This window comes from Salvelinus namaycush, chromosome 28 (assembly GCF_016432855.1).
Source record: "Salvelinus namaycush isolate Seneca chromosome 28, SaNama_1.0, whole genome shotgun sequence".
Classification (NCBI taxonomy): domain Eukaryota; kingdom Metazoa; phylum Chordata; class Actinopteri; order Salmoniformes; family Salmonidae; genus Salvelinus; species Salvelinus namaycush.
This window is the reverse complement of record NC_052334.1, coordinates 31,975,972-32,002,994: the sequence shown is the minus strand read 5'-3', so window position 1 is coordinate 32,002,994 and position 27,023 is coordinate 31,975,972. Positions and strand designations below refer to the sequence as shown.

Genomic DNA, 27,023 nt, shown 5'->3' with positions numbered 1-27,023 from the left:
CGTTGGGGCTTTAGAACCTCTACTCTCTTATCTCTCTAAGTGTACTAAGCTCTCTCTGAGACAATGATGATAGGAGACGGTAATGTATTCTTCATCTGTTCATTAAATGGGCTGTCTGAACGTCCATAAACACGTTGGTTGTTCTATAAATAGCCCGGCCCATTCTATTGGTTCTCTGCCGCAGGGCTATTTTGAGTCTCGGTTGTCAATCGGCCACGGGTGACGCATTTCCCCTGGGGGATTGGTGCCCTCTCTCAGAGGTGAACTAGCTACCAGGGAGACAGGGAGAAATTAACAGACTATGCTGGTCTCTGGCTGGCTGACTGGCTGTCTCTATCTCTCTCCCTTTCCTTAACAACAGGAGCAGTGAGTCAGGCAGATTGAGTTGTTAGACAAGAACATTACTCTAACTTTAGGCAGCATCCTGTTGCTGTTCTGCTTTGTTTTCCTATTTCGGTTTTAGGGTGCAATCCTATAGATTAAATGAGGAAGACAAATTTCGGTTGAAGGCATCCAGTTGTGCAACTGACTATGCATCCGCTTTTCCTTTCCCTTTAAAGATAGTTGTTGTTGTTTGCTGTTGTGGGAGGTGGGGTGTTTGTGGCACTCCTTATGGTTTGATGTGCCAGCAAGGGTATTATAGTTTTGTGTTTTTAATTATTTTTTGATTTTTTAAATTTATTTTTAAAAACTTTTATTAGAAATTTGGTTTAGTTTCAGGTAGTTTGCAGACTTCATTTACTAGTTTTTATTCCGTTTTAGTTTGATAATAACATTTATATTTTGTTTTTATTTTATTTAATTTCAGTGTTAGGAACAGAATGTGGCCTATGCGTGGGAGGCTAGTCTTGCGGACTTGCCAGACTCAATGAATAACTGAACCAAAGCTTTGTCTCTTCTTTAATACTCATTGGAATGAGGCAGGCTTCTGCTCATTTAAAGCCAGGGGGGAAGTAAGCCGGTCCGGTACGGTGTAGGCCTACTGGCAAAAGAGATAGTGGCGGTACGCTGTTCCGGTAAAACATGAGCCTATCTCTATAATTAAAACAAAGATGGAAAGAAAACTGCTATTATACCGCCTGGCAGCCACTTGAGAAATGAGCGAATGGACTTTAGAACAGATGGTATGAACTCCAAAATGCGGTGTGGTTCGAGGGGAACACAAACATTTTGAGACTGTAAAGATCACTAGTCGGGACCGAGACATGCGCGGACACCAGTGGATACAACAATCAATTCAGGCTACAAGTTTGCCTAATGACAATCAACGAATGTCATGACACTTTTTGGTGTTTTAATAGATGCCCCTTTTCATTCATCAAATGACAGGTGCAAAGTGCACTGTTTTAGATGCTGGAATTATTTTAGAGTGGATGAACGTGCGCAGGTAGCCTGCTTTTTGAAGTGATTTGTTTGACAATCAATGAAAACATCATGCCTGGTTGTGTTCATGCCACATTAAAAAGTAATACATTTTTACAGTTAAATGACATGGCTTTACTATTAGGCCCATACATTTTTACAGTTAAATGACATGGCTTTACTGTTAGGCCCATATATTTTTTTCACACATTTTCACATATCGGAACATCAACTCAACTGTTATTTGTCACATGCAGCGAATACAACAGGTGTAGACTTTACTGTGAAGTGCTTACTTACGAACCCTTTCCCAACAATGCAAAGTTAAAAAGTAAGAAAGGAAATTTAAAAAAGGAAATAGTAACACACTAAAATACCATACCGGGGGAAAAAATGGTATCTACTTTCACCCAGGTCTAAAGCACACTGCTAAAGTCTGTTGTCCTCAGGAAGAGGTTGCCGTTTGCATTGTTGACGTGCAGCTAGCTGGTGGCTGTCTCACTTTGTCTTTTTCCTTTAATTGTTTGAATGCTTCTTTGTGGTGTTCAGGTGAACTTTCAAGTTGGTAGGGGTTTTCCCTTTGATCTCCATACCACACCTGTATCATCTTCTAACACAACAATACATTTACTTTTGTCTGTCACAGCAATGTCATCAAAATAATAATAAGGCGGCCAAAGGAAGTGTTGGCTTTGGGGATGACCAGTGAAATATACCTGCTGGAGCGCGTGCTACGGGTGGGTGTTGCTATGATGACCAGTGAGCTGAGATAAGGAGGGGCTTTACCTAGCAAAGACTTATAGATGACCTGGAGCCAGTAGGTTTGGCGACGAATATGTAGTGAAGGCCAGCCAACAACAGGTCACAGTGGTGGGTAGTACAGTATATGGACAAAACGATGGCACTGTGATAGACTACATCCAGTTTGCTGAGTAGAGTGTTGGAGGCTATTTTGTAAATGACATCACCGAAGTCAAGGATCGGTAGGATAGTCAGTTTTATGAGGATATGTTTGGCAGCATGAGTGAAGGAGGCTTTGTTGCGAAATAGGAAGCCAATTCTAGATTTAATTTTGGATTGGAGATGCTTAATGTGAGTCTGGAAGGAGAGTTTACAGTCTAACCAGACACCTAGGTATTTGTATTTGTTCACATATTCTAAGTCAGAACCGTCCAGAGTAGTGATGCTGGACGGGCGGGCAGGTGCAGGCAGCGATCGGTTGAAGAGCATGCATTTAGTTTTACTAGCATTTAAAAGCAGTTGGAGGCTACAGAAGGAGAGTTGTATGGCATTGATGCTCATTTGGAGGTTTGTTAACTTTTACCGCCTCAGAAACCCGGATCCGGGATCACCCCCCACCCCCCCCACACTGATTAGCATCGCTAGCATAGCGTCACAATTAAATAGTAGCATCTAAATATCATTAAATCACAAGTCCAAGACACCAAATGAAAGATACAGATCTTGTGAATAAAGCCACCATTTCAGATTTTTAAAATGTTTTACAGGGAAGACAAAATATGTAAATCTATTAGCTAACCCCGTTAGCAAAATACACCACTTTTCTAACTCCATCAGTTTCTTACTCCATCAGGTGCTATCACCAATTCGGCCAAATAAAGATATTGATAGCCACTAACCAAGAAAAAACCTCATCAGATGACAGTCTGATAACATATTTATTGTATAGCATAGGTTTTGTTAGAAAAATGTGCATATTTCAGGTATAAATCATAGTTTGCAATTGCAGCCACCATCACAAATCTCCCCAAAGCGACTAGAATTACTACATAGAGCAACGTGTATTACCAATTTACTCATCATAAAACATTTCTTAAAAATACACAGCTCACAGCAATGGATAGACACAGATCTTGTGAATTCAGACAATATTTCAGATTTTCAAAGTGTCTTACAGCGAAAACACAATAAATCGTTATATTAGCATACCACATATGCAAACGTTACCCGACCATTGATTCAAGCCAAAGAGAGCGATATCGTTATCATTGCCAAAATATATTAATTTTTTCACTAACCTTCTCAGAATTCTTCCGATGACACTCCTGTAACATCATATTACACAATCCATATAGAGTTTGATCGAAAATGTGCATATTTAGCCGCACAATTCGTGGTTACACAACGTGATTAGTGGGCAAAAAATCAAGCAATTTGCCCGGCGCCATTTTGGAAAGGCACCTAATCTTATCGAAAACTATTCATAAACTTGACTAAAAAAATACAGGTTGGACATGAAATGAAAGATGCATTAGTTATTAATGCAACCGCTGAGTTAGATTTTTAAAATTAACGTTACTAGACATACAGTGTGCGTTACAGCCAGACTAGTGCCGCAATAATGGCGTCACTAATCGCCATTATTGAGTTTACATTTTTCCACATAAAAACGGAATAACATCATAAATAGCTCTTACTTTTCGACGAGCTTCCATCAGAATCTTGGCCAAGTGGTCCTTTGTCCAAAAGAATCGTTGCTTGGTTGTAAAACGTTGCATTCAACTTCTGATATAGCAGCTAACAATAGCTAACAATAGCTATTTTGCCCCAACGTGTCCAAATCCTCAAGACGCAATACTGAGGAAATTCCGAAAAATAGCAATATACTCGCATAATCTGATATAACTCGGTTTAAAATAGCTTCGTTATGATGTTTCTAAAACCTATATCGAATTAAATTACAGACGGATACATCTAACGTTGATAATTGAGCGTTTGAAAATGGCATCCTGAGGTCCCTCTCTGCGCAATGGTCAGCGTCGAAAAGAGGGCGCACCTCACTCCTTGGCCTTTTATAACCTCTGAGAGCTACGTATAAAGCCCATTCCACTTCTCATTGGTTACTGACATCCAGGGGAAGGCGGGTGCAGTTCATGTCGTTCCATAGAATACACACAGACCTTTAAAACTGATCTGAGACCAGAGCTTCGCTCTCAGACCATCGCAGTACCTGTCATGGATTTCGCTGTAGAAAGAGTTCTGGGTCACCCACAGACATAATTCCAACGGTTTATGAAACTAGAGAGTGTTTTCTATCCAATAGAATTAATAATATGCATATTGTACGAGCAAGAATTGAGTACGAGGCAGTTTAATTTGGCGACACCCAGAAAAAAAAAATGCTAACTGCTCCCCCTATTGACAAAAGGTTAACACAGTGTCCAAAGAAGGGCCAGATGTATGCAGAATGGTGTCGTCTGCGTAGAGGTGGATCAAAGAATCACCAACAGCAAGAGCGACATCATTGACATACACAGAGAAAAGAGTCGGCCTGAGAATTGAACTCTGTGGCACACCCATAGAGACTGCCAGAGGTCCGGACAACAGGCCCTCCGATTTGACACACTGAACTCTATTTGAGAAGTAGTTGGTGAACCAGGCGAGGCAGTCATTAGAGAAACCAAGGCTATTGAGTCTGCCGATAAGAATGCGGTGATTGACAGAGTCTAAAGCCTTGGCCAGGTCGATGAAGACAGCTGCACAGTACTGTCTTTAACCGATGGCGGTTATGATATCATTTAGGACCTTGAGCGTGGCCAAGGTGCACCCATGACCAGCTCGGAAACCAGATTGCATAGTGGAGAAGGTACGGTGGGATTAGAAATGGTCGATGATCTGTTTATTAACTTGGCTTTCGAAGATTTTAGAAAGGTAGGGTAGGATGGATATACGTTTATAACAGTTTGGGTCTAGAGTGTCTCCCCCTTTGAAGAGGGGGATGACCGCGGCAGCTTTCCAATCTTTGCAGATTTCAGACGATACGAAAGAGAGGTTGAACAGGCTAGTAATAGGGGTTGCAACAATTTCGGCAGATCATTTTAGAAAGAGAGGGTCCAGATTGTCTAGCCCAGCTGATTTGTAGGGATCCAGATTTTGCAGCTCGTTAGTGAGCATAGGACAGGACAGAGATATAGTACAGTTGGCTTCTTCCTGAAATTACAAATGTTGGGAATCATATGTGGCATCAAACATCGCTCTCTCTCTGGCAGACTGATAACACAAATTAGTCCCAATTACCCTGCCATGAAAACACACACACACACACACACACACACACACACACACACACACACACACACACACACACACACACACACACACACACACACACACACACACACACACACACACACACACACACACACACACACACAAACACAGGCCCTCGTTAGTACCTGTTGGGGAGGAACAGCAGGTTTGATTTAGATGCAGTAAGGTGACAGTGACAATGCAATTAAGCCCTGGACGTGACCAGCTCACCTGACCAAGATACAGATTCACTACCGACTGCTGCTCTTGGCACACTGCTAGGCCAAAATGCCACAACACAATATCTTTGTTTACGGTTTGTCTTAGCCTTGATTAATTCACTTTCAACATTTAACACAACTCTCTTTTCCTTCCAGAAGAGTACAAAGCAAGGATTAGGCTTTGATAGTTTTGCTGATAAGGCAATGCGGCAGGATTTAATAAACCAATGAACTGCCATGTTGACTTGCCAAAGGTGGATGGTTCAGAGTGAGAAAGCCTGTGATTAAAGGCAGAGTGAAGTTGCAGCGCTGCAGAAACCACAGAGTCTCTCTCTGTGAGGGTGAACCAGACAGACACAATAAACCCACATCATCAGAGATGGGCTATAGCCTCGCTCAAAAGCCTTACTCTCAAAGGAGGGCATAGGTAAAAAAAACTAAATTAAATAAAAACATTTATAGCTAAAGTGCATTCAGAAAGTATTCAGACCCCTTCCCCTTTTCCACATTTTGTTATGTTACAATCTTGTTCTAAAATTGATCAAATAAAAAAAATCTACACACATTAATGACAAAGCGAAAACTGGTTTTTAGAATTTTTTGCAAAATTATTAAAAATACAAAAACTGAAATACCTTATTTACATAAGTATTCAGACCCTTTGCTATGAGATTCTAAATTGAGCTCAGGTGCATCCTGTTTCTATTTCTATAGTTCATCCTTGTGATGCTTCTACAACTTGATGGTTTAGAAAGGCACACACCTGTCTATATAAAGTCCCACAGTTCACAGTGCATCTCAGAGCAAAAACCAAGACAGGTCGAAGGAATTGTTGGTAGAGCTCCGAGACAGGATTGTGTCGAGGCACAGATCTCAGGAAGGGTAACAAAAATATTCGGCAGCATTGAAGGTCCCCAAGAGCACAATGGCCTCTATCATTCTTAAATGGAAGAAGTTTGGAACCACCCAGACTCTTCTTAGAGCTGGCCACCCAGCCAAACTGAGCAATCGGTGGAGAAGGGCCTTGGTCAGGGAGGTGACCAAGAACCTGATGGTCACTCTGACAGAGAACCAGAGTCCCTCTGTGGAGATGAGAGAACCTTCCATAAGGACAACCATCTCTGCAGCACTCTAGCAATCAGGCCAATATGGTATAGTTGCCAGATGGCCACTCCTCAGTAAAAGGAACATGACAGCCCGCTTGGAGTTTGCCAAAAGGCACGTAAAGGACTCTCAGACCATGAGGAACAAGATTCTCTGGTCTGATGAAAATAAGATTGAACTCTGTGGCCCGAATGCCAAGCGTTACATCTGGAGGAAACCTGGCACCATCCCTACAGTGAAGCATGTTGGTGGCAGCATCATTCTGTGGGGATGTTTTTCAGCGACAGGGACTGGGAGACTAGTCAGGATCAAGGGAAAGATGAACGGATTAAAGTACAGAGAGATCCTTAATGAAAACCTGCTCCAGAGCGCTCAGGACCTCAGACTGGGGCGAAGGTTCACCTTCCAACGGGACAACGACCCTAAGCACACAGCCAAGACAGTGGCTTTGGGTGGCCCAGCCAGAGCCTAGACTATAACCCGACAGAAATCTCTGGAGAGACCTGAAAATAGCTGTGCAGCGACACTCCCCATCCAACCTGACAGAACTTGAGAGGATCTGCAGAGAAGAATGGGAGAAACTCCCCAAATACAGGTGTGCCAAGCTTGTAGCGTCATACCCAAGAAGACTCAAGGCTGTAATCGCTGCCAAAGGTGCTTCAACAAAGTACTGAGTGAAGGGTCTGAATACTTGTGTAAATGTGATATTTACGTTTTTTCTGAGGTAGTGAGGTATAGAGAGTCCCCAGCCTTCATTGCCCTGACAACGGAGTCCAACAACCTTATGATGGGAGAGAAGACCATTAGCTGCTGCCTACCAGGCAGGCAGTGAGACCTAGACCCAGGACCATCCAATACATAACCCAGACCAAGAAACACAGAAAGAGAGAGGTAGAGTGAGGTAGTCTGAGAGAGAGAGCCAGAACGGGGGGGGGGCGGAGATAAAGAAATAACACCCCTCGCTAGAACACACTGAATCATTCTCTTCCCACAGTCCTCTCTGAAGAAATGATGGAGTGGGGAGGGATTATCACTGATTGAGTTGTTTAGCGGCGTCGTGCCAGGGAAGCCAGGTCTATCCCCCTTTCTACTCTGGCTGGGTCCTGTTTTAATGGCGCTGACTTATGTTCCTCGCGGGAGATGACCTGAGTGGAACGGAGCTGCAGAGTTAATCAATGAAATGCACTGCAGGAGCAGCAGCAGGGCCTACAGCCTACAGCCCATCCCCCTGGGGAGGCCTATGGGGCAGGAGCAAGGCTGAGAGCGCAGGGCTGGAAATGCACATACAGTACAGGTCATTCACACATTATCTGGAGAACTGGACTAGAATCTAGAATGTATAGTCTATCCTATTAGGACAGGATCAGGGCTGAGGCCTGAGGCCACATACAGGTGAACGCCCAAACATAGTCTGGGAGAGGAGATGGACTGTAGCTACTGTATATCTCAGAATGTGTCCTTTTTCTGCCTCTCGTGTTTTGCCGTCATGTATAGTTTGTAGTGGCTCTCCTCACTTGAGTAAATTCATTACATTCTGCCCATAGATAACTAAGTACACGTTCTAGTATATTCTATCATGTTGCAAGCAGTATCAACCATTTGGACCATGACTGTGTAGATTTGCATGTTCTCATGCAAACAGCCCTGTGCTGTGTGTGTATTCATTAGGATGGGAGACACAGAGATGTCTGGTTCGTTGTCTCTACACAGGGGGGATCCACCCGTCTATCTAGTTTATTAGCAAATCCCAAATTAAACAAATCTCACCACAGTGTGTGGCTGTCCTCTGGCGCTCCTTCCTTAATTAGACGTCTAAAAATATCAAACTCCTTGAAGACTTAATTAACCCATCGACTCTGGTGAGCGTGCAATGTTTGTATGTGTGTGTTTTTGTGTGTGAGTGTGTGTGTGTTTTGGACCAGACGTCCTCACAAGCGTAGTAAAACAAGAACAATTTAGACAAGTGGGGACATTTTGCCGGTTCCCACAAGGAAAAAGGCTATTTTAGGTTTAGGGTTAGAATTAGGGATAGGAGTTAGGGTTAGGGGTTAAGGTTAGAGTTAGGTTAAGGGGAATAAATTGTTGGACCACACAAGGATAGTACAACAAACGTGTGTGTGTGTGTGCGTGTGCGTGTGCGCGCGTGCGTGCGTGTCGTCTGAAGGGTATAAAATGATAGCTCCCTTGGTATGTGTGTGTGGCCCAGTTTTGCTTATTTGTGTGGCATCATCATGGCACATTTTGCAAGCCCCTTACTCTGGAATCATAACATTATGAATTTCTGCCATAGAGCGCTGTGGACCCACGGGACTTATGACTTTCAACACACAAGCCCTATTGACTACAGCCAGCTCTCTACTGTCAGATCTTTGGTAAGCCAAGCTCATCACCAAGCTAGGGACCCTGGGACTGAACCCCTCCCTCTGCAACTGAATCATGGACTTCGGCCCCGGGTGGTGAGGGTAGGCAACAACACCTCCGTCACGCTGACCTTCAACATTGGAACTCCTCAGGGGTGTGTGCTTAGTCCCGTCCTGTACTCCCTGTTCACCCACGACTGCGTGACCACGCATGACTCCAACACCATCATCAAGTTTGCTGATGACACAACGGTGGTAGGCCTGATCACAGACAACAATGAGTCAGTCTAGAGGGCTCCCGAGTGACGCAGCGGTCTAAGGCACTGCATCTCAGTACTAGAGGTGTCACTACAGACCCTGGTTCGATTACAGGCTGTATCACAACCGGCCATGATTGGGAGTCCCATAGGGCGGCGCACAATTGGCCCAGCGTCATCCGGGTTAGGGTTTGGCCGGGGTAGGCCGTCATTGTAAAATAAGAATTTGTTCTTAACTGACTTTCCAAGTTAAATAAAGGTTAATTTTGAGACTTAGCAGTGTGGTGTCAGGACAACAGCCTCTCCCTCAACATCAGTAAGACCAAAGAGCTGCTCGTGGACTGTAGTAGAAAGAGGGAAGAGCACACCCCCATCCACATCGACGGGACTGTTGTGGAGTCGTTCGAGAGCTTCAAGTGACTTGGCGTCCACATCGCTAAGAACTTAACATGGTCCACACACAGTCGTGAAGAGGGCACGGCAGTGCCTCTTCCCCCTGAGGAGGCTGAAAAGATTTGGTATGGGCCCTCGGATCCTCAAAAAGTTCTACAGCTGCACCATCGAGAGCATCTTGACTGGCTGCATCAATGCTTGGTATGGCAAATACATCGCAAAGCCTTAAAGAGGGTTGTTCGGACAGCCCAGTACATCACTGTGGCCAAGCTCCCTGCCATCCAGGACCTCTACATCAGGCCGTGTCAGAGGAAGGCCTGGAAAATTGCCAAACACTCCAGCCACCCAGGCCTTAGACTGTTCACTCTGCTACCGTCCGGCAAATGGTACTGGAGCATCGGCTGTTGTAGTTGCGGTAATTGAACTCTGCTGTACTTTTGAAGTAAAGCAAAACTGTGACAGAGAGGGCTGTAATTGTAACAAACCTAACGCAATACCAAAAATATAAAGAGAAAGAGGGAATGTCCACTCACCGTTATACTGCTCACAAATGTAATGTTTTATAAACATCATGGAACCATCTTACAGATCATATTTGCACTTCTCCAGAAATAGCAGACGAATTTACCAATGGACGGTGTATCTTTCTAATAAGTTAAATGAAATGGGGGAAACCAATCATATATTTTTTTCTAAATACGAGATTCACCGGCACAAAAGGAATATCTCTCCTTCCATGGGCACTGTGCTTCATGGCTGGATAGGCTGCACTTCCGCTCTCTAAATCCATGCCTTTATCAACTGCATTACCGTTAAGACCTGCTTTTTGTGGGTCTTAAAATGGCCCATTAGTGCTGTAAAATGGCCCATTAGCGCTGTAAAATGGCCCATTAGCGCTGCATGAAATAGTCACTTTTGCGCTTGTTTTTAAGGACAAACCTCAAATATTGCCACCCCTCCCCCTCAGTGCAAGCGAGCTGATGTTAGACAGGTAAATTACCGAACCTGGTGTTAGGGCTGGAAAATGTCAGTGCCAGACGAAATTGCTAACTAACGTGCGTATGACACTTGCACCTCCTTTGTGCCAGACGAAAATAGAGCCCAGAGAGAGGAAGAGAGAGAGACTTTAGTGGTAACTTCTTTATTTAACGCGCCTGTGATATTTAAATGAGTTTGTAAACAGCATGATGTCATCAGTTCGATTAAATTAACCCCTAGCCGTTTGTCCAGCAGCTTCAAATGGTTTCCACAACCTTTCAACAAATGCCATTATACAAACAGAAGACCAGAATATGGTACTTTTGTGTTAGGCTTAGGATTTTAGTTTGATCTTTTGAATTTCAGAAAGGATTTTCGTAACAAATAGACCCTCAATTACTCTGTATATTTTTAAAGTAATTATATTGAATTAAACTGAACTAGAACAGTTCTCTTGCATGGTTTATTTACTGCTCATAGGCGTCAGTAAGTAAACCATCCGACAGGAATGTCAAACAGTGTTACCGCTGCTCTGCTGTGGTTTATCATGCAACATGTAACACATCTCTGATGCTGGTCTCACATTCAATATTGAAGAGCCTTATGATATGTAATGCAATCTTGGGTAAACACAGCACGATCACACTGCACGTACCTCACTTTGAGTCTCAATCTGGGAACAGATTGCAGTCAAGGGAACAAGTCTGAGTCAGAAAACATCTTGCCAATGGGGATGATGCCATGCAAGAGCCTTGTCTCAGTTGCAAATGTCTTACTAGCTATAGAGAGAGAATGATAACAGAATATTACAAGTGATATACTGTACCTATCTTTGCCTGAGCTGTGGTTAAATGTGACTGTGGATGAATCTCCTATTCAGTTTGATCCTCTATGATCCCACTCTCACTACCTTCATTTTACCAATAAACATGATCGAGGACAGTCTGCTTTACACTACGGCTGAGCCAATAGCCACATTGAGAAAACAACAACTCTCCTGACATACCAAAACCAAACAGCTAATGGCTACCTGTTTTCAGGTCTATGTAACAATATCCACAGTTTAAAGATAAACTGTACCTACCTACAGTAATTACTGTACCATGTAGGTAAGTACATGTTACGGCAAGTGGGAGCGAAGAAACTTTGAGGTAAACCTGTGTATCTGTAGTACTCATACTATAATTACATTACAGTATCTTCTACAATTTTACTACTTCTGTTACAGGGTACTCAACCCTTCTCTCTAACCCTCTCTCTACCCCCTCCCCCAGGTACCTCAGGATGAGTGGAGTGGTTACCCAGGGGGAGGTAAGGACGATGAGATCCCCTGCCGGAGGATGAGGAGCAGCAGTTACGTCAAAGCCATGGGTGATGATGAGAGTGGAGAGTCTGACTCCAGCCCCAAGACGTCCCCCGTGAAGACGGTCCGGCCAGACGCCCTGGTCAAGTCTGTCATGCAGAGACCACTCCTAGACTCCCAGAGGTAGGCCATGTAAAGTATCCTAGCATGTGTAACTGCTGTGTAACTGTTTGTGACTCTGACGAGTCACAAACCCGGATCCGGGATCCCCCCCATCAAAAAAGCTGACTAGCATAGCCTAGCCTAAAGCCACAGGGATATCATATAATAAAATGTTCATGAAATCACAAGTCCAAGACACCAAATGAAAGATACACATCTTGTGAATCCAGCCATCATTTCTGATTTTTAAAATGTTTTACAGGGAAGACACAATATGTATTTCTATTAGCTAACCACCATAGCAAAAGACACAACTTTTTTTCCCCACCATTTTTTCCCTGCATAGGTAGCTATCACAAATTCGACCAAATAAAGATATAAATAGTCACTAACCAAGAAACAACTTCATCAGATGACAGTCTGATAACATATTTATTGTATAGCATATGTTTTGTTAGAAAAATGTGCATATTTCAGGTATAAATCATAGTTTTACATTGCAGCCACCATCACAACTCTCACCAAAGCAACTAGAATAACTACAGAGAGCAACGTGAATTACCTAAATACTCATCATAAAACATTTATGAAAAATACACAGCGTACAGCAAATGAAAGACAAAGATCTTGTGAATCCAGCCAATATTTCAGATTCTTTAAGTGTTTTACAGCGAAAACACAATTTAGCATTATATTAGCTTACTACAATAGCCAACCACACAGCAGCATTGATTCATGCACGTTAGCGATAGCGAATAAACCAGCAAAAGATATTAAATTTTTCACTAACCTTCTCAAAACTTCATCAGATGACAGTCCTATAACATCATATTACACAATACATATATTGTTTGTTCGAAAATGTGCATATTTAGCGGCACAAATCGTGGTTATACAATGAGAATAGTAGCCAAGCTGCCAACAAAATGTCGGGAGAAATCTTGGGAGAGGCACCTAATCTAATCAATAACTAATCATAAACTTGACTAAAAAATACAGGTTGGACAGCAAATGAAAGATACATTAGTTCTTAATGCAACCGCTGTGTTAGATTTTTTAAATTAACGTTACTACGACATACAGCGTGCGTTAAAGCGAGACCGCACCGAAATTAATGGCGGAATAGTAGTGTAACATTTTTCAACAGAACAACGAATTAACATCATAAATAGTTCTTACTTTTTGATGAGCTTCCATCAGAATCTTGTGCAAGTGGTCCTTTGTCCAGAATCATCGTTGCTCGGTTGTAGATTGTCGTCTTCAACTTAGGAATTAGCAGCAAACATTAGCTATGTGGCCCAGACGTGTCCAACTCTTCATAACGCAGCACAAAGAAATATCCGAAAATCGCAATATACTGATATAAACTGATATAACTCGGTTTAAAATAACTACATTATGATGTCTTTAACACCTATATCGAATAAAATCAGAGCCGGATATATCTAAGGCCTATAACGAGAGCTTTTCAGAATGCCATCCTGAGGTCTGTCTTGCGCCATGACGAACGTTGAAAAGAGTGCACCCCACGTTCCAAGAGCCTTTATATGGCCTCAGATCTGCCTAGCAACCCCATTCCAATTCTCACTGCTTACTGACATCTAGGGGAAATCGTATGCAGTGCATGTCGACTCATAGATTACATGCAAATTAATAAACTGACCCTGGAACAGAGTGCCCGATTTCAGATTTCTCACTTCCTGACAGGAAGTTAGCTGCAACTTGAGTTCTGTTTTACTCACAGATATAATTCAAACGGTTTTAGAAACTAGAGAGTGTTTTCTATCCAATAGTAATAATAATATGCATATTGTACGAGCAAGAATTGAGTACGAGGCAGTTTAATTTGGGAACGAATTTTTACAAAGTGAAAACAGCGCCCCCATATTGACAAGAAGTTTTAAGAACGTGCCGTAAGCTCACTCCACAGCTAGCTTGAAATGTCACGGATGGAGCCATCCAAATCGGTACCTTTTGGGTGCCTCAACCTGTTGGAACGTTGTCAAGGAGGGTGGTCACATATGTTGCGAAGCAGAAGATCACTGGTTTGAGCCCAGTATGGGGCAGTCAGACATTGGAGGAAGCTAAGCTGTTAGCAGCACACTGACCCCCATTACACAGGTAATGCCAAAGATTTGATCCTAGATCTGTGGTTAATAAGGGCATGATCTAGAACTTGTAGAAATACCAAATTAATTAATAAATTAATCAGATTTGATTTCTATAGCAAAACGTTTTTAGTGTCATTGTTTGTAAAGCTTTGTTAAGTGTGTGCACTGGGGGTATAAAATGAATGAGTGCTGGAGAGGATTAGATAGGCCATGATGCAGACACAATTACAGAAACGAGGTTAGGATGATAATGGAATGACGTTAGAACAAATGCAGCAGATTAACATGAAATTAGATTGCAATACTTGTCGATTGGATGAGACGAGCAAAATTCTAACACACTAACAATGGCACAAGCAAAAACATATCCAAGATAGATGATTCAATAAGAGGGCCAGGAATGCTGTTGTTTGCCTTTTTACCTACTCTGTTGGAAGGCAATGTTGTTATTGGATTATAAAACTGCATATTCTAGTTCTCTTTTTCTTTACATTAAAATCAGTGAGGAAAAGTAAAACCAAAATGATCCAATGTTGTTATTTCCATAGAAATGTCTCCCCATTACAAATCTGGTTTCAGAATACAGGTTATTTCCTCTGTGTCTACTTCTACATGAAAAAATACTATAGTATACTATGGTATAATACTATAGTATTCACTGAAATGTTTTTGCGGACTTTACAGTACTCTTTACTGTAGTATTTACTGTTAACTATAGTATAAATAATGTAGTAAAATAAAACTATAGTATTTTCTATGGTAATTAATATAGTGCAGATTGTATACTGTAGTATTTACTGTAGTGTTTTTGCAGACTGTACTATACTGTCGTATTTATTGCAGTGTTTTTTCAGATTGTAGTATACTGTAGTGTTTATTATAGTGTTTTTGCAGACATTACTGTAGTATTTACTATAGTGTTTATGTTTTATTATCTTTGACATAGAAGTGGTGGCTTTCTCCTTCAGGAAACCTACTGGAGAAATACTAAACGAGCACATTTTCCATAACCTGTTGGTAGGACTGGGGTCTGAACCGGTAATAATATATTCTACAACCTGTATAGAACACAATATGGTATATACTTGGCATGTAGGTTTCTCACGTATGGGTGGCACAAATTGGTATATGGGGGAGGGGAATGGACAGGGTATATGGAAATAAAATACTGTATAATTTACTATAGTTAAAAACGTAGTGTTTTTGCAGACTGTAGTGTGACATTTGATTTTAGCCCCCCTTTTCGTGATATCCAATTACAATCTTGTCTCATCGTTGCAACTCCCCAACGGGCTCGGGAGAGGCGAAGGTCGCGCTGCTTCTTAACACCCGCTCGCTTAACCCCGGAAGCCAGCTGCACCAATGTGTCGGATGAAACACCGCTCAACTGACGACTGAAGTCAGCTTGCAGGCATACGGCCCGCCACAAGGAGTCGCTAGAGTGCAATGAGCCAATTAAAGCCCACCCGGCCACACCCTCCCCTAACCCGGACAACGCTGCGCCAATTGTGCGCCGCCCTATAGGATTCCCAGGCACGGCCAGTTGTGACACAGCCTGGGATCAAACCCAAGGCTGTAGTGATGCTGCAACACTGTGATGCAGTGCCTTAGACAGCTGCACGACTTGGGAGGCCCCAGACTGTAGTGTTTTAGCGGACATTACTGTAATATTTTTTTGTAGATAATACTTCAGTATTTACTTTAATATTCTACAGTATACTACAAAATTCTATAGTAAGTACTACAGTATGTAGTAGAATAATCTACAGTATACTACAATTTACTATCGAATTCTATAGTAAGTACTGTAGTGTTCCTATTGTAAACTGTAATATTTTTTCATATGGGCTGTTTCTTGTCCTTGTATGGTTTGTTAATTGTCCTTGTCAATGGCTGCTGTGTTTGCCCAGTGTTTCTCCCATTTCCTTGTTACCGCACTTCCTCACCTTCACCCCTGGGGCACTCTCATATATCATTCATATTCTTGTCAATTTAGGTCACAGAGCAGTGGCAGAGTTATATTGCAATAAAAACGTAGTCATTTTATGAGATCCTGTGGTAGTTCAAAGGTGGATCTCAGTGTAAAATCCATCTCCCATAGACTTTCAGTCTAAATGGTTTTAGAGTTTTGTCTTGAATAAAAGGTGTTCTTCATTGTGTCAGTGCAGGTATGAGAAAGTCACTATTCTCTGAGCCACAGCTATAGTTTATTCTTTATTGCGTTTTTAATTTTAGCATTATATCAGACATAAATACATTAAATTGTACTTGGCGGTCCATCTTTCCCTGATGTAATTGTTAATGTAGCGCCACTGTCTGCCAGTGCAAGCACACTTTCATTCTTCCTCAAAGGCCACTCTTCTCTCTTTGTTCATGGTTGAATATGGAAACAGTAATAACAGGAGAGTTCAGGAGTCCATTTTATTAATGTTCCATTGTAAAACCCTCCTCCCAGACCAGCACTTTCAGAACCTCATATTTCTGTCTGCCTATTCTATTTTGCTGTGTCAGTCAGTACAACACCGTGACTGACATGTGCTGGACTATCAACGTACAGGTCTCTATTAGATGAATTATTTTCTTGGCACTCGCATAACAGGCTGCTTTGTGCTAACACAGTCTTCATTTTGGAAAGGGGGAATGTTTTGTCGGTAATATTTTGGCATACCAAAAATTCTATATTTCTTCTTGGTCATTTGATTGACACCCTTAAATTTAACAGCAAAAGTGCCAGTATAGAGATTGATGTAACATGTCAAAGTTGTGTTGTTAACACAGTGTGAAACCTATTGCCATAGGTAAATGCAAACGTGCCTGTTGAAATTCTTGTCATGGAGATTTTATGTATCTCTATCCATTTCTATGGTGCTCGTGGTATCCCTGCTGTACTGCCGCATCAGCGCTATGTTGGTCTTGATCCAGTTATGACAGTCATGATAGTAGCCTACCTCGCTCTGTATGACTGTGGTGTGTTTCTCTCCTCCCCAACCCCTGCAGCAGCTCTACTCATTACCATTCAACACAGGTTGCTAAATTACCATTAGGGTACAGCAAGGATTTTTCCTGGAAAATACTGACATCACAGCAAAGTGGAGCGAACACTATCCCTTAATACTCTCACCACTGTCCGCTTGACACAATTAAAATGAGTTACCCAAGATTCTGGGGTGTTAATTTCATTTACACTGCTTTTTTCCCCTTTTTTTTTTTGCAAAGGATTATTATTATTTTGTCTGATAAGTTTAAATGAATTTTGAACGGTTTAAAAGTCCTCTGTGGGTGTATATGTCTTTGACGTGTGAAAGCACGTCAGTGCGATTGGACACGCACTCACGCAGTACTACACAATGCAGCAGTTTATTATATTATGTGATGATAGTGGCTTTGCTAATACCCTTCATCAGCCTATGATCCAAAACCAGTAGCTATGAAAACAACACGGTTTTGGGATTTGGGTACTAACAATTGAACTCCATTAAGAATGCCACTAAAAAGGGAGTGATTTGGAGGATGGAGCAGCAGATATCCATTACACGTATTATGCTCGGAGGGTCTCTAGATAATGCCTCTCTCAGCAGTTAGTCCAGGAGCCTGCTGCTCTTAGTGAAAGAGGAATATATATATGGATCATTTTATGTTGCCCAGCCCCGTGGCCTGCCTCAGAGTCCATTGACAACACAAGTATGGAGACAGTTGATGAAGTTCCTCCTGTATTCACTGTAGACAGTGTTGGGCTACCTCAGCATGTTAGTGTTGCAGTGTTGGGCTACCTGGTTCAGGCCAGGCTGAAGAATGCCTGCTGGGGAGGCCTTTCATTCATGACTGTATAGTATTCTCTTTGTCTTACCATTTGTCTTCCTGTGACACGTCAGGACTGCCCCGGTATTGCCTGTCTGTGGCTCCTATTGCAGCTATTGAAGTTTGAGCCTCACCTCTAGGCCCAGTAGTTTTGGCTGTAAAAGGGCACAAGGAGAGACCCAGATGCAGACACAGGAAGCAGATGGTTAGAGTCCAAGATGTTTATTAACAATCCAAAATTGTTAGGCAAGAGAATAGTTGTGGACAGGCGAAAGGTCAAAACCAGTTCAGCGATCCAGAGGTACAGAATGGCAGGCAAGCTCGAGGTCAGGGCAGGCAGAATGGTCAGGCAGGCGGGAATGGAGTCCAGAAAACGGCAAAGGTCAAAACTGGGAGGACTAGTAGAAGCGCATAGACAAGCAGGCGCACGGGAAAAACACACTGGTTGACTTGAACATACAAGACGAACTGGCACAGAGAGACAGGAAACACAGGGATAAATACACCAGAGAAAATAAGCAACACCTGGAGGGGGTGGAGGTAATCACAAAGACAGGTGAAACAGATCAGGGTGGGTGTGACAGGCTGACCCTGAGGCCCAGAGTTTTGCCTGGTAAGGTCACATGGTCAGGAAAACTCCTGGCCCTACTAATTTCCCTTTGAATTGTACATGTTAATTTTGACTAATGAGGAACTCAAAAGAGACTTTATATCTGAGTTGTTTTAGACCCTGGCTTGTGCCATACTTTTGCTCTCTGCCATTGCTCAAAAAATGGTCCAGATTTGGCTGTAGTATGGGGCTCCATGCTTGAGTGGTACTGCTGATCTGAGTGGTAATGCTGATCTGAATGGCATTGCTGATCTGAGTGGCACTGCTGATATGAGTGGTAATGCTGATCTGAGTGGTAATGCTGATCTGAGTGGTAATGCTGGTCTGAGTGGTACTGCTGGTCTGAGTGGTACTGCTGGTCTGAGTGGTAATGCTGGTCTGAGTGGTAATGCTGGTCTGAGTGGTAATGCTGGTCTGAGTGGTACTGCTGGTCTGAGTGGTAATGCTGTTCTGAGTGGTACTGCTGGTCTGAGTGGTACTGCTGGTCTGAGTGGTACTGCTGGTCTGAGTGGTACTGCTGGTCTGAGTGGTAATGCTGGTCTGAGTGGTAATGCTGATCTGAGTGGTACTGCTGGTCTGAGTGGTACTGCTGGTCTGAGTGGTACTGCTGGTCTGAGTGGTACTGCTGGTCTGAGTGGTAATGCTGGTCTGAGTGGTAATGCTGATCTGAGTGGCATTGCTGATCTGAGTGGCATTGCTGATCTGAGTGGCATTGCTGATCTGAGTGGCAATGCTGATCTGAGTGGCAATGCTGATCTGAGTGGCAATGCTGATCTGAGTGGCAATGCTGATCTGAGTGGCAATGCTGATCTGAGTGGCAATGCTGATCTGAGTGGTAATGCTGATCTGAGAAGTAATGCTGATCTGAGTGGTACTGCTGATCTGAGAAGTAATGCTGATCTGAGTGGTACTGCTGATCTGAGTAGTAATGCTGATCTGAGTAGTACTGCTTATCTGAGTAGTAATGCCGATCTGAGTGGTAATGCTGATCTGAGTAGTAATGCTGATCTGAGTGGTAATGCTGATCTGAGTGGTAATGCTGATCTGAGAAGTAATGCTGATCTGCGTGGTACTGCTGATCTGAGTGGTAATGCTGATCTGAGTAGTAATGCTGATCTGAGTGGTACTGCTGATCTGAGTGGTACTGCTGATCTGAGTGGTAATGCTGTTCTGAGTGGTACTGCTGGTCTGAGTGGTACTGCTTATCTGAGTGGTAATGCTGTTCTGAGTGGTACTGCTGGTCTGAGTGGTACTGCTTATCTGAGTGGCAATGCTTATATGAGTGGTAATGCTGATCTGAGTAGTAATGCTGATCTGACTGGCACTGCTGATCTGAGTGGTACTGCTGATCTGAGAAGTAATGCTGATCTGAGTGGTACTGCTGATCTGAGTGGTAATGCTGATCTGAGTAGTAATGCTGATCTGAGTAGTAATGCTGATCTGAGTGGTACTGCTGATCTGAGTGGTAATGCTGATCTGAGTAGTAATGCTGATCTGAGTGGTACTGCTGATCTGAGTGGTACTGCTGATCTGAGTGGTACTGCTGATCTGAGTGGTACTGCTGATCTGAGTGGTAATGCTTATCTGAGTGGCAATGCTTATCTGAGTGGTAATGCTGAGCTGAGTGGTAATGCTGATCTGAGTGGTAATGCTGATCTGAGTGGTACTGCTGATCTCAGTGGTACTGCTGATCTGAGTGGTACTGCTGATCTGAGTGGTAATGCTGATCTGAGTGGTACTGCTGATCTGAGTGGTACTGCTGATCTGAGTGGTAATGCTTATCTGAGTGGTACTGCTGATCTGAGTGGTAATGCTTATCTGAGTGGTACTGCTGATCTGAGTAGTAATGCTGATCTGAGTGGTACTGCTGATCTGAGTGGTACTGCTGATCTGAGTGGCACTGCTGATCTGAGTGGCACTGCTGATCTGAGTAGTAATGCTGATCTGAGTGGCACTGCTGATCTGAGTGGCACTGCTGATCTGAGTGGTAATGCTGATCTGAGTGGTAATGCTGATCTGAGTGGCACTGCTGATCTGAGTGGTACTGCTGATCTGAGTGGTACTGCTGATCTGAGTGGTACTGCTGATCTGAGTGGTACTGCTGATCTGAGTGGTACTGCTGATCTGAATGGTACTGCTGATCTGAGTGGTAATGCTTATCTGAGTAGTAATGCTGATCTGAGTGGTACTGCTGATCTGAGTGGTAATGCTGATCTGAGTAGTAATGCTGATCTGAGTGGTACTGCTGATCTGAGTGGTACTGCTGATCTGAGAAGTAATGCTGATCTGAGTGGTAATGCTGATCTGAATGGCAATGCTGATCTGAGTGGCACTGCTTATCTGAGTGGTACTGCTGATCTGAGTAGTAATGCTGATCTGAGTGGTACTGCTGATCTGAGAAGTAATGCTGATCTGAGTGGTAATGCTGATCTGAGTGGTAATGCTGATCTGAATGGCAATGCTGATCTGAGTGGTAATGCTGATCTGAGTGGTAATGCTGTTCTGAATGGTACTGCTGATCTGAGTGGTATTGCTTTTCTGAGTGGCACTGCTGATCTGAGTGGCACCTGACATGAAAGCTCTCATAATATCATGGCTCACTGCTTGTTTGGACTGAATTGGATTGGATTTGAGGCACGTGTGTGAGCAAGGTTTTATTTCTGTTCCCACTTGAAGCAATTTCCTCTCCCTCGGGGTCACGGTGGGTGTAAATTTGATGGCAGAGGTTCCTGTAGCTAATTGAGTTAAAGTGAGAACAGCCTTTGGTTTGTGTCACGTCCCTCTCATAGCTGACAGGGTGTCTCTTTATCCACTTTCTCACCAATAAAGAATCCATCACCATCAACAAGCCTGTCTCTAGGCCATTCAGCTGAAACGCCCCACCACAAGAGGGGACTGAAGTTGATGGTCATTTTAATTAATAATAATCCCCCACAAAGGTGCCTTGGGGTCCCAAGCTGTAGGTTGTAGACTAAGATAAATGTATGTAATTTGTATCGGATTTCACGAGAAACAAGGGACTAGCCAAACTCATTTAAGGGATGTATTATTGGTGATGATATAGGACTGGAAAGGCATTTACATAAAGCATCACTGCATAGCAGGATAAGTTAATGAGTCAATCAGGCATGGTACACATAGCGTTTGATAGAGGAGCAGAGAAGCACTCCCCACTCATTGGAGAGAGGCACACTTTCTCTAATGGCTGCCTTCTCATTGGGAATGGGGTGGGGGGGACAAGATCTACGCCAAGCGAAATCAATCCCAGCTATTTGAGGCAGGTTTTAAAATAACTCTCTCTTTTTGTTCTCCAAATTATGATTAGCCTGTTGAGTAGCATTCGTAATGAATTAAAATGAACATGCGTGAAGCATTCGTTAGTTACTGATGTGACATAAGGCAAATAGTAATTCGGATTGTGTATCATATGAACGCTTGTTTCTCACATCTCATTGTCGGAGAGAAATCCCATTCCATTGATTAGTTGCTGTTTGAGACACTGATTCGTTGTTTGTTGAGCTGTTCCAATAAGACTTCTACTATATACAGTAGATATGTGTGGTACTTTCCCTCATAGTTAAAGTAATTGTTGCCTTTAAGGGCACAGTCATTATGGACTATAATATCCCTTTCATACATTTTAGTCACTTACAGGAGAAATTAGGGTTAACTGCCTTGCTCAAAGGCACATTAACACATTTTTCACCTAGTCTGGTCAGGGATTCGAACCAGCGACCTTTCGGTTACTGGCCCAACGCTTTTTTACCAAGCTACGGCCTCTACAGGCAGAATTATTCAGCCTGGCTTGAACCAGGTAGCCCAACACTGGAACACTAACATACGGGTAGTCTACAGTGAATACACAGACCAAAATCCCACTATTTAACCATGGCTGCTTTTTTATACCAGCTTTCTGGAATATCTGAAAGGGGTAGGGGTAAAATAAACATAGTCAATTAAAACCCACCTAAAGACCTAGTCATGATTCCTGCATTTTCCCAGACCCTGTAACCAAAATACAGGTTTCCTGTCACGATCGTCGTAATGAGCAGACCAAGGCGCAGCGTGATTGAAGTTCCACATCTTTATTACAGTGAAACTTTAAACAATAAACCAGTAACGAAACATGAAAGTAGTGGTGCACAAACACAAAACAATATCCCACAAACACAGGTGGGAAAAATGGCTACCTAAATATGATCCCCAATTAGAGGCAACGATTACCAGCTGCCTCTAATTGGGAACCATACAAAACACCAACATAGAAATATTGAGCTAGAACACCCCCTAGTCACGCCCTGACCTACTACACCATAGAGAACCAAGGGCTCTCTATGGTCAGGGCGTGACATTTCCGGTCTGTGTGAATGGTTCTTAAAAACAGTGGTAAATAAGGGGCTGTTTGAAAAGGGGTCATGTAAACATTGCCTTATATTTTTTTTGCCATGTACCTGCTATTTATTTCTATCTCCTACTGTATGTTCATGATGGGGATGATGATGATAATGGCTTATCATAATTAGACGCTGATGATTATAATGGATTTATAATGTGGCTTAAACCCATTTGTAGGTCCCTCTGACTTCCTTACTGTCTCCTGACCCCTTGTCTTCTGGGATGAGGCTAAACTTCACTACTCATTATCTTCAGTCCCACTAACAGTAAACAGTCAGACAGTGGTTATTTTCTATTGGGCTTTGCTGTTAGTTCTGGTTGTCTGGGATGCTGTCCTTCCTGTTATAGAGCAGACACATTTCCCAGAAGTTATAATGCCTAGTGTGTGCCTATTGCCCTCATCTGTTCACCCTCAAGGTTTAATGCACTCTCTTTCTCTCCCCCCTCTCTCCCTTTTACTCTCCCTCCCTCTCTCTCTGGAGTTCATTCTCCAGCTTTATAACACACTATCTTTCTCCTAGCTGCAGTATTCTCCCTCTCCTTTGCACTCTTACATATGACTTTTCCCTCTCTCTCGCTCTCTCCGCTTTGGTAGAACTCAGCACAATGACTTTGTCTCGGCAAAGCGTCTTTGTTTAACCACTGAAAGAATACATAAGGTCCCAGTCACAGCCAGCATGAAAGGCAGGCAGAGAAAGTGAGAAGGGAGGTAGAGATTCACATCGTATCGTAGTTTCATAGTTGCCACCAATGGGAAGTGCATTAGCAACAGTTAGAGACATTAAAGGCAAATGTGCAGGGGTAAAAAATTATAAAGGGTCGCCTTTTTGTGAAGCAGATTGTCTAAGCTCTGTCGACTATACTAGTCATTTTTACGCCGTAGCTGTGGGGATGGGTGAAGTAATGCACATTATCTCCGTCAGTCAATGTGCTGCGCTTTCATCTGATGTTGTCAGCCAAAAGCTGGAGCTGCTTTCATTGTTCATGGATGGAACTTTAAGTTGTATTTTACTCCTCAGTTACGCCCAATTAATCTGCCGTAGGAAAATTACTTTTTTATTCAAGACGGGATCCTCTGTATTTTAATTGAGTGCGTTTTACACTTCATGGGTAAATGAGCCATGGCCTACTTATCATTGCTGATGATCTTCTTAAGACAAATTTTGTTTTTGAATTGTACAACTGTGTGCGTGCACCTTACGTTCAAGCTAAAAGTCATCATAATTGGATAATACCCCCATGATGTCCAGTGTGTCTGTCTGTGTGTTATACAGACAGACACCAGGCAATAGTTCGGCCCCTGAGCAAGGCAGTTAACCCACTGTTCCCCGGACGCCAAAGACGTGGATGTCGATTAAGGCAGCCCCCCCCTCCCGCACCTCTCTGATTCAGAGGGGTTGGGTTAAATGCGGAAGACAAATTTCAGTTGAATGCATTCAGTTGTGGAACTGACTAGGTATCCCCCTTTCACTTTCCCAATAACATGAGATACTGTCTGCCATGAAGCACCATTTACTGACACCACTCTGTCAGTCTACACCTTTTACCATCTTCCACATGACCATTAATACCATTAGTTGCAGTTACGGTGGTCAGTTTGTCCATTAACATGTTTTTGTATCATCCTAATGTTTGCTGTACTTTGGTGAACATCACAGGCAAACATTTGATGTCTCCACAAACATACAAATTCAATCAGAATCCATTGACGTTGCACCGTGATCTCAGTCCCACCCGCATCCATTGACTCCCCCCAGCAGTGGACTTGGTAACATTGCTTCTTCTCTGCCCACAGCTCTTACCGGGTGGATAAAATGAACAGTGACGTGCGGAACTACATCACCAATTTTGCTGCAGACTTAAGGTGAGTACAAGCACAGTGTTCTCCCTCTCTTTCTCCTACCCCCCCTCGCTCTCACTCTCTGGTGCTGCCATGTTGCGGTGGTCAGGCTGAAAAGCCAGCTGGCACTGAGCCCCGCTGACAAACTCAATACGGACACCTAGTACAGCAAACACTCACTCCTAGTCAATGGCAAGTCAGCCAGGCCAATCTCCTATTTCTCTTGCCATGCCGCCAAGCCATACAGCATCGTAGAACACAACAAAGGCTCTGTCTAACCTACATGGGCTCTTAGCTATATTGACAGCACGGATTTGGTTCTGTCTTTAACTGCCATTGAATGTATCAATGGTAGCTGGTCTTGACCGGTGACTAATCTCTGTTTTTAATAGTATTTTAGTTAGTTTAACTGAGCCTCTGCACCTGAATCCGCTTGTTTCCTAGGCTCATCTCTGGATGTCGTCTCACTCAGGGATAACCTGCCATACAGTGTGTGAATAATTGATATAGTCTATGAACGCTGTATACATGTAAAAGGTCCATCTCTGACAGTTCTTGAGGGAGTGGCAGGATTTTGATCACACTGGCATTAGTCACACTAAAAAATACACCTTTTTGTTCCTACACAAAGTCTAGAAAACTGCTTACTCGTCCCTATCTGACATTAGGTGTACTTATTTTGTATTCCTATGCTTTCTCCACCTACCTGCTCTCTTTCCATCTCTTCCTCCATCTGTCTCTTTGCACTTAACATGTCATTTCTGGTTGAAAATTCTAGCAGTTCTAGTCCAACTTCTCTGTGACTCCGTGAGTAAAGGCTATGTTGCCCTTCTGGGGAAGCACATTTAATTGACCTGGCTGACTCTCCTGCTCTCTCAGAAATTCTTGCTCTGCTTGCTAACTAGCTCCTAATTAGCATTTACCTAATCTTCAAGCATTGATTGAATGTTTCAGCACAATAGCAAATCGAATTACCATTTCGAGGACACTGTTGAGCACAGCAATGGTTTAGTGGGGTGAGGAAGATCCACCTCTCCTGTGGAATGCAATGTCATAATCAGTCTCAGTCTGAAGTTCAGTTCGCCCAGAGGATGTCTGCTATGAAGTTAATAACACTTCACAGTTTTTTCCTCCTTTGTAACAACTGTGTCAAATTACTTGTTTATTAGTCAAACTATTAAGCTCATTTCTACGGCGCCTTGATGACTATTGTCTTTATTTCTCTCTGTGTGTGTCTCTGTCGCTCTCTCTCTGTTGTTTCTCTCTCTCTGTCGTATCTCTCTCGCTCTCTCTCTCCATTCAGTCATAACTACCACTTGCAGGCCTCAAGAGACATGCACCCCCACCACCCCAGCATGGCCCTGGAGCCCTCCACCAACTACAACTCCCAGCAGCCACCTCTCCCAGCAGCCCAGTTCCGCTCCAGGAACCAGAGCTACATGCGGGCGGTCAGCACTCTCAGCCAGGCCAGCTGTGTTAGCCAGGTCAGCCAGGTGAGTCTCTGGCCTATAACAATGATATGTCCAGGATATTGTCATTGTCTTATGTCAGATATCGCGGCGGCCGTCTGCCCTGACTCTGGCTCCTGTCAATGGATTTTGCCTTCTTTCTCTCTTCCTTTATTCAATGCTGTCTTTAACCTCCCTTAGATTCAGGTACTTTGATCTTATACCATGGCATTGTTGAATACTCGTTTCTGATTGGCTAGAAGGGCATTTTAGAATGGACCTTAAATCCATTTTAAAGTGTACAAGCCAAATGGAGTATGTTATGTCTCTGGTTTATATTCATTTAAGATCTAAATCTCTCTCTTAATGTCGGGGTGTATTGATTTGTCCCAAGTCTTAAAAGCTCAACCTCTCTCCCCCTAATTCCCTGGGTCTATCTCTGCCTCCACGGCACCTTGCTGAGGTTATTACAAGATAATACATCTTTCAATAGAACAGGATCCTTATCTCTGATTTCAAAGATTGCCAAATAGCAATGGCGAGATAGAATCGGACCATTTCATTTTCCCTAAATTGATATCTTTAAATCGCAAGATGCATATCTGTCTGAGTATAATAAGATTGCCAAATA

At 43.0% G+C, this 27,023-nt stretch overlaps 1 protein-coding gene across 1 annotated transcript in view; it reads left to right on the top strand.

The window, feature by feature from the left end:
- The window catches only part of LOC120023701 (disks large-associated protein 2-like), a 52,378-nt gene that overhangs the window by 2,383 nt on the left and 22,972 nt on the right, over positions 1-27,023 (top strand). Inside the window, exons 2-3 of the mRNA XM_038967764.1 lie at positions 12,000-12,211; positions 26,248-26,428. Coding sequence (XP_038823692.1) covers positions 12,000-12,211; positions 26,248-26,428 — 393 coding nt within the window. The remainder of the gene's footprint in view (positions 1-11,999; positions 12,212-26,247; positions 26,429-27,023) is intronic.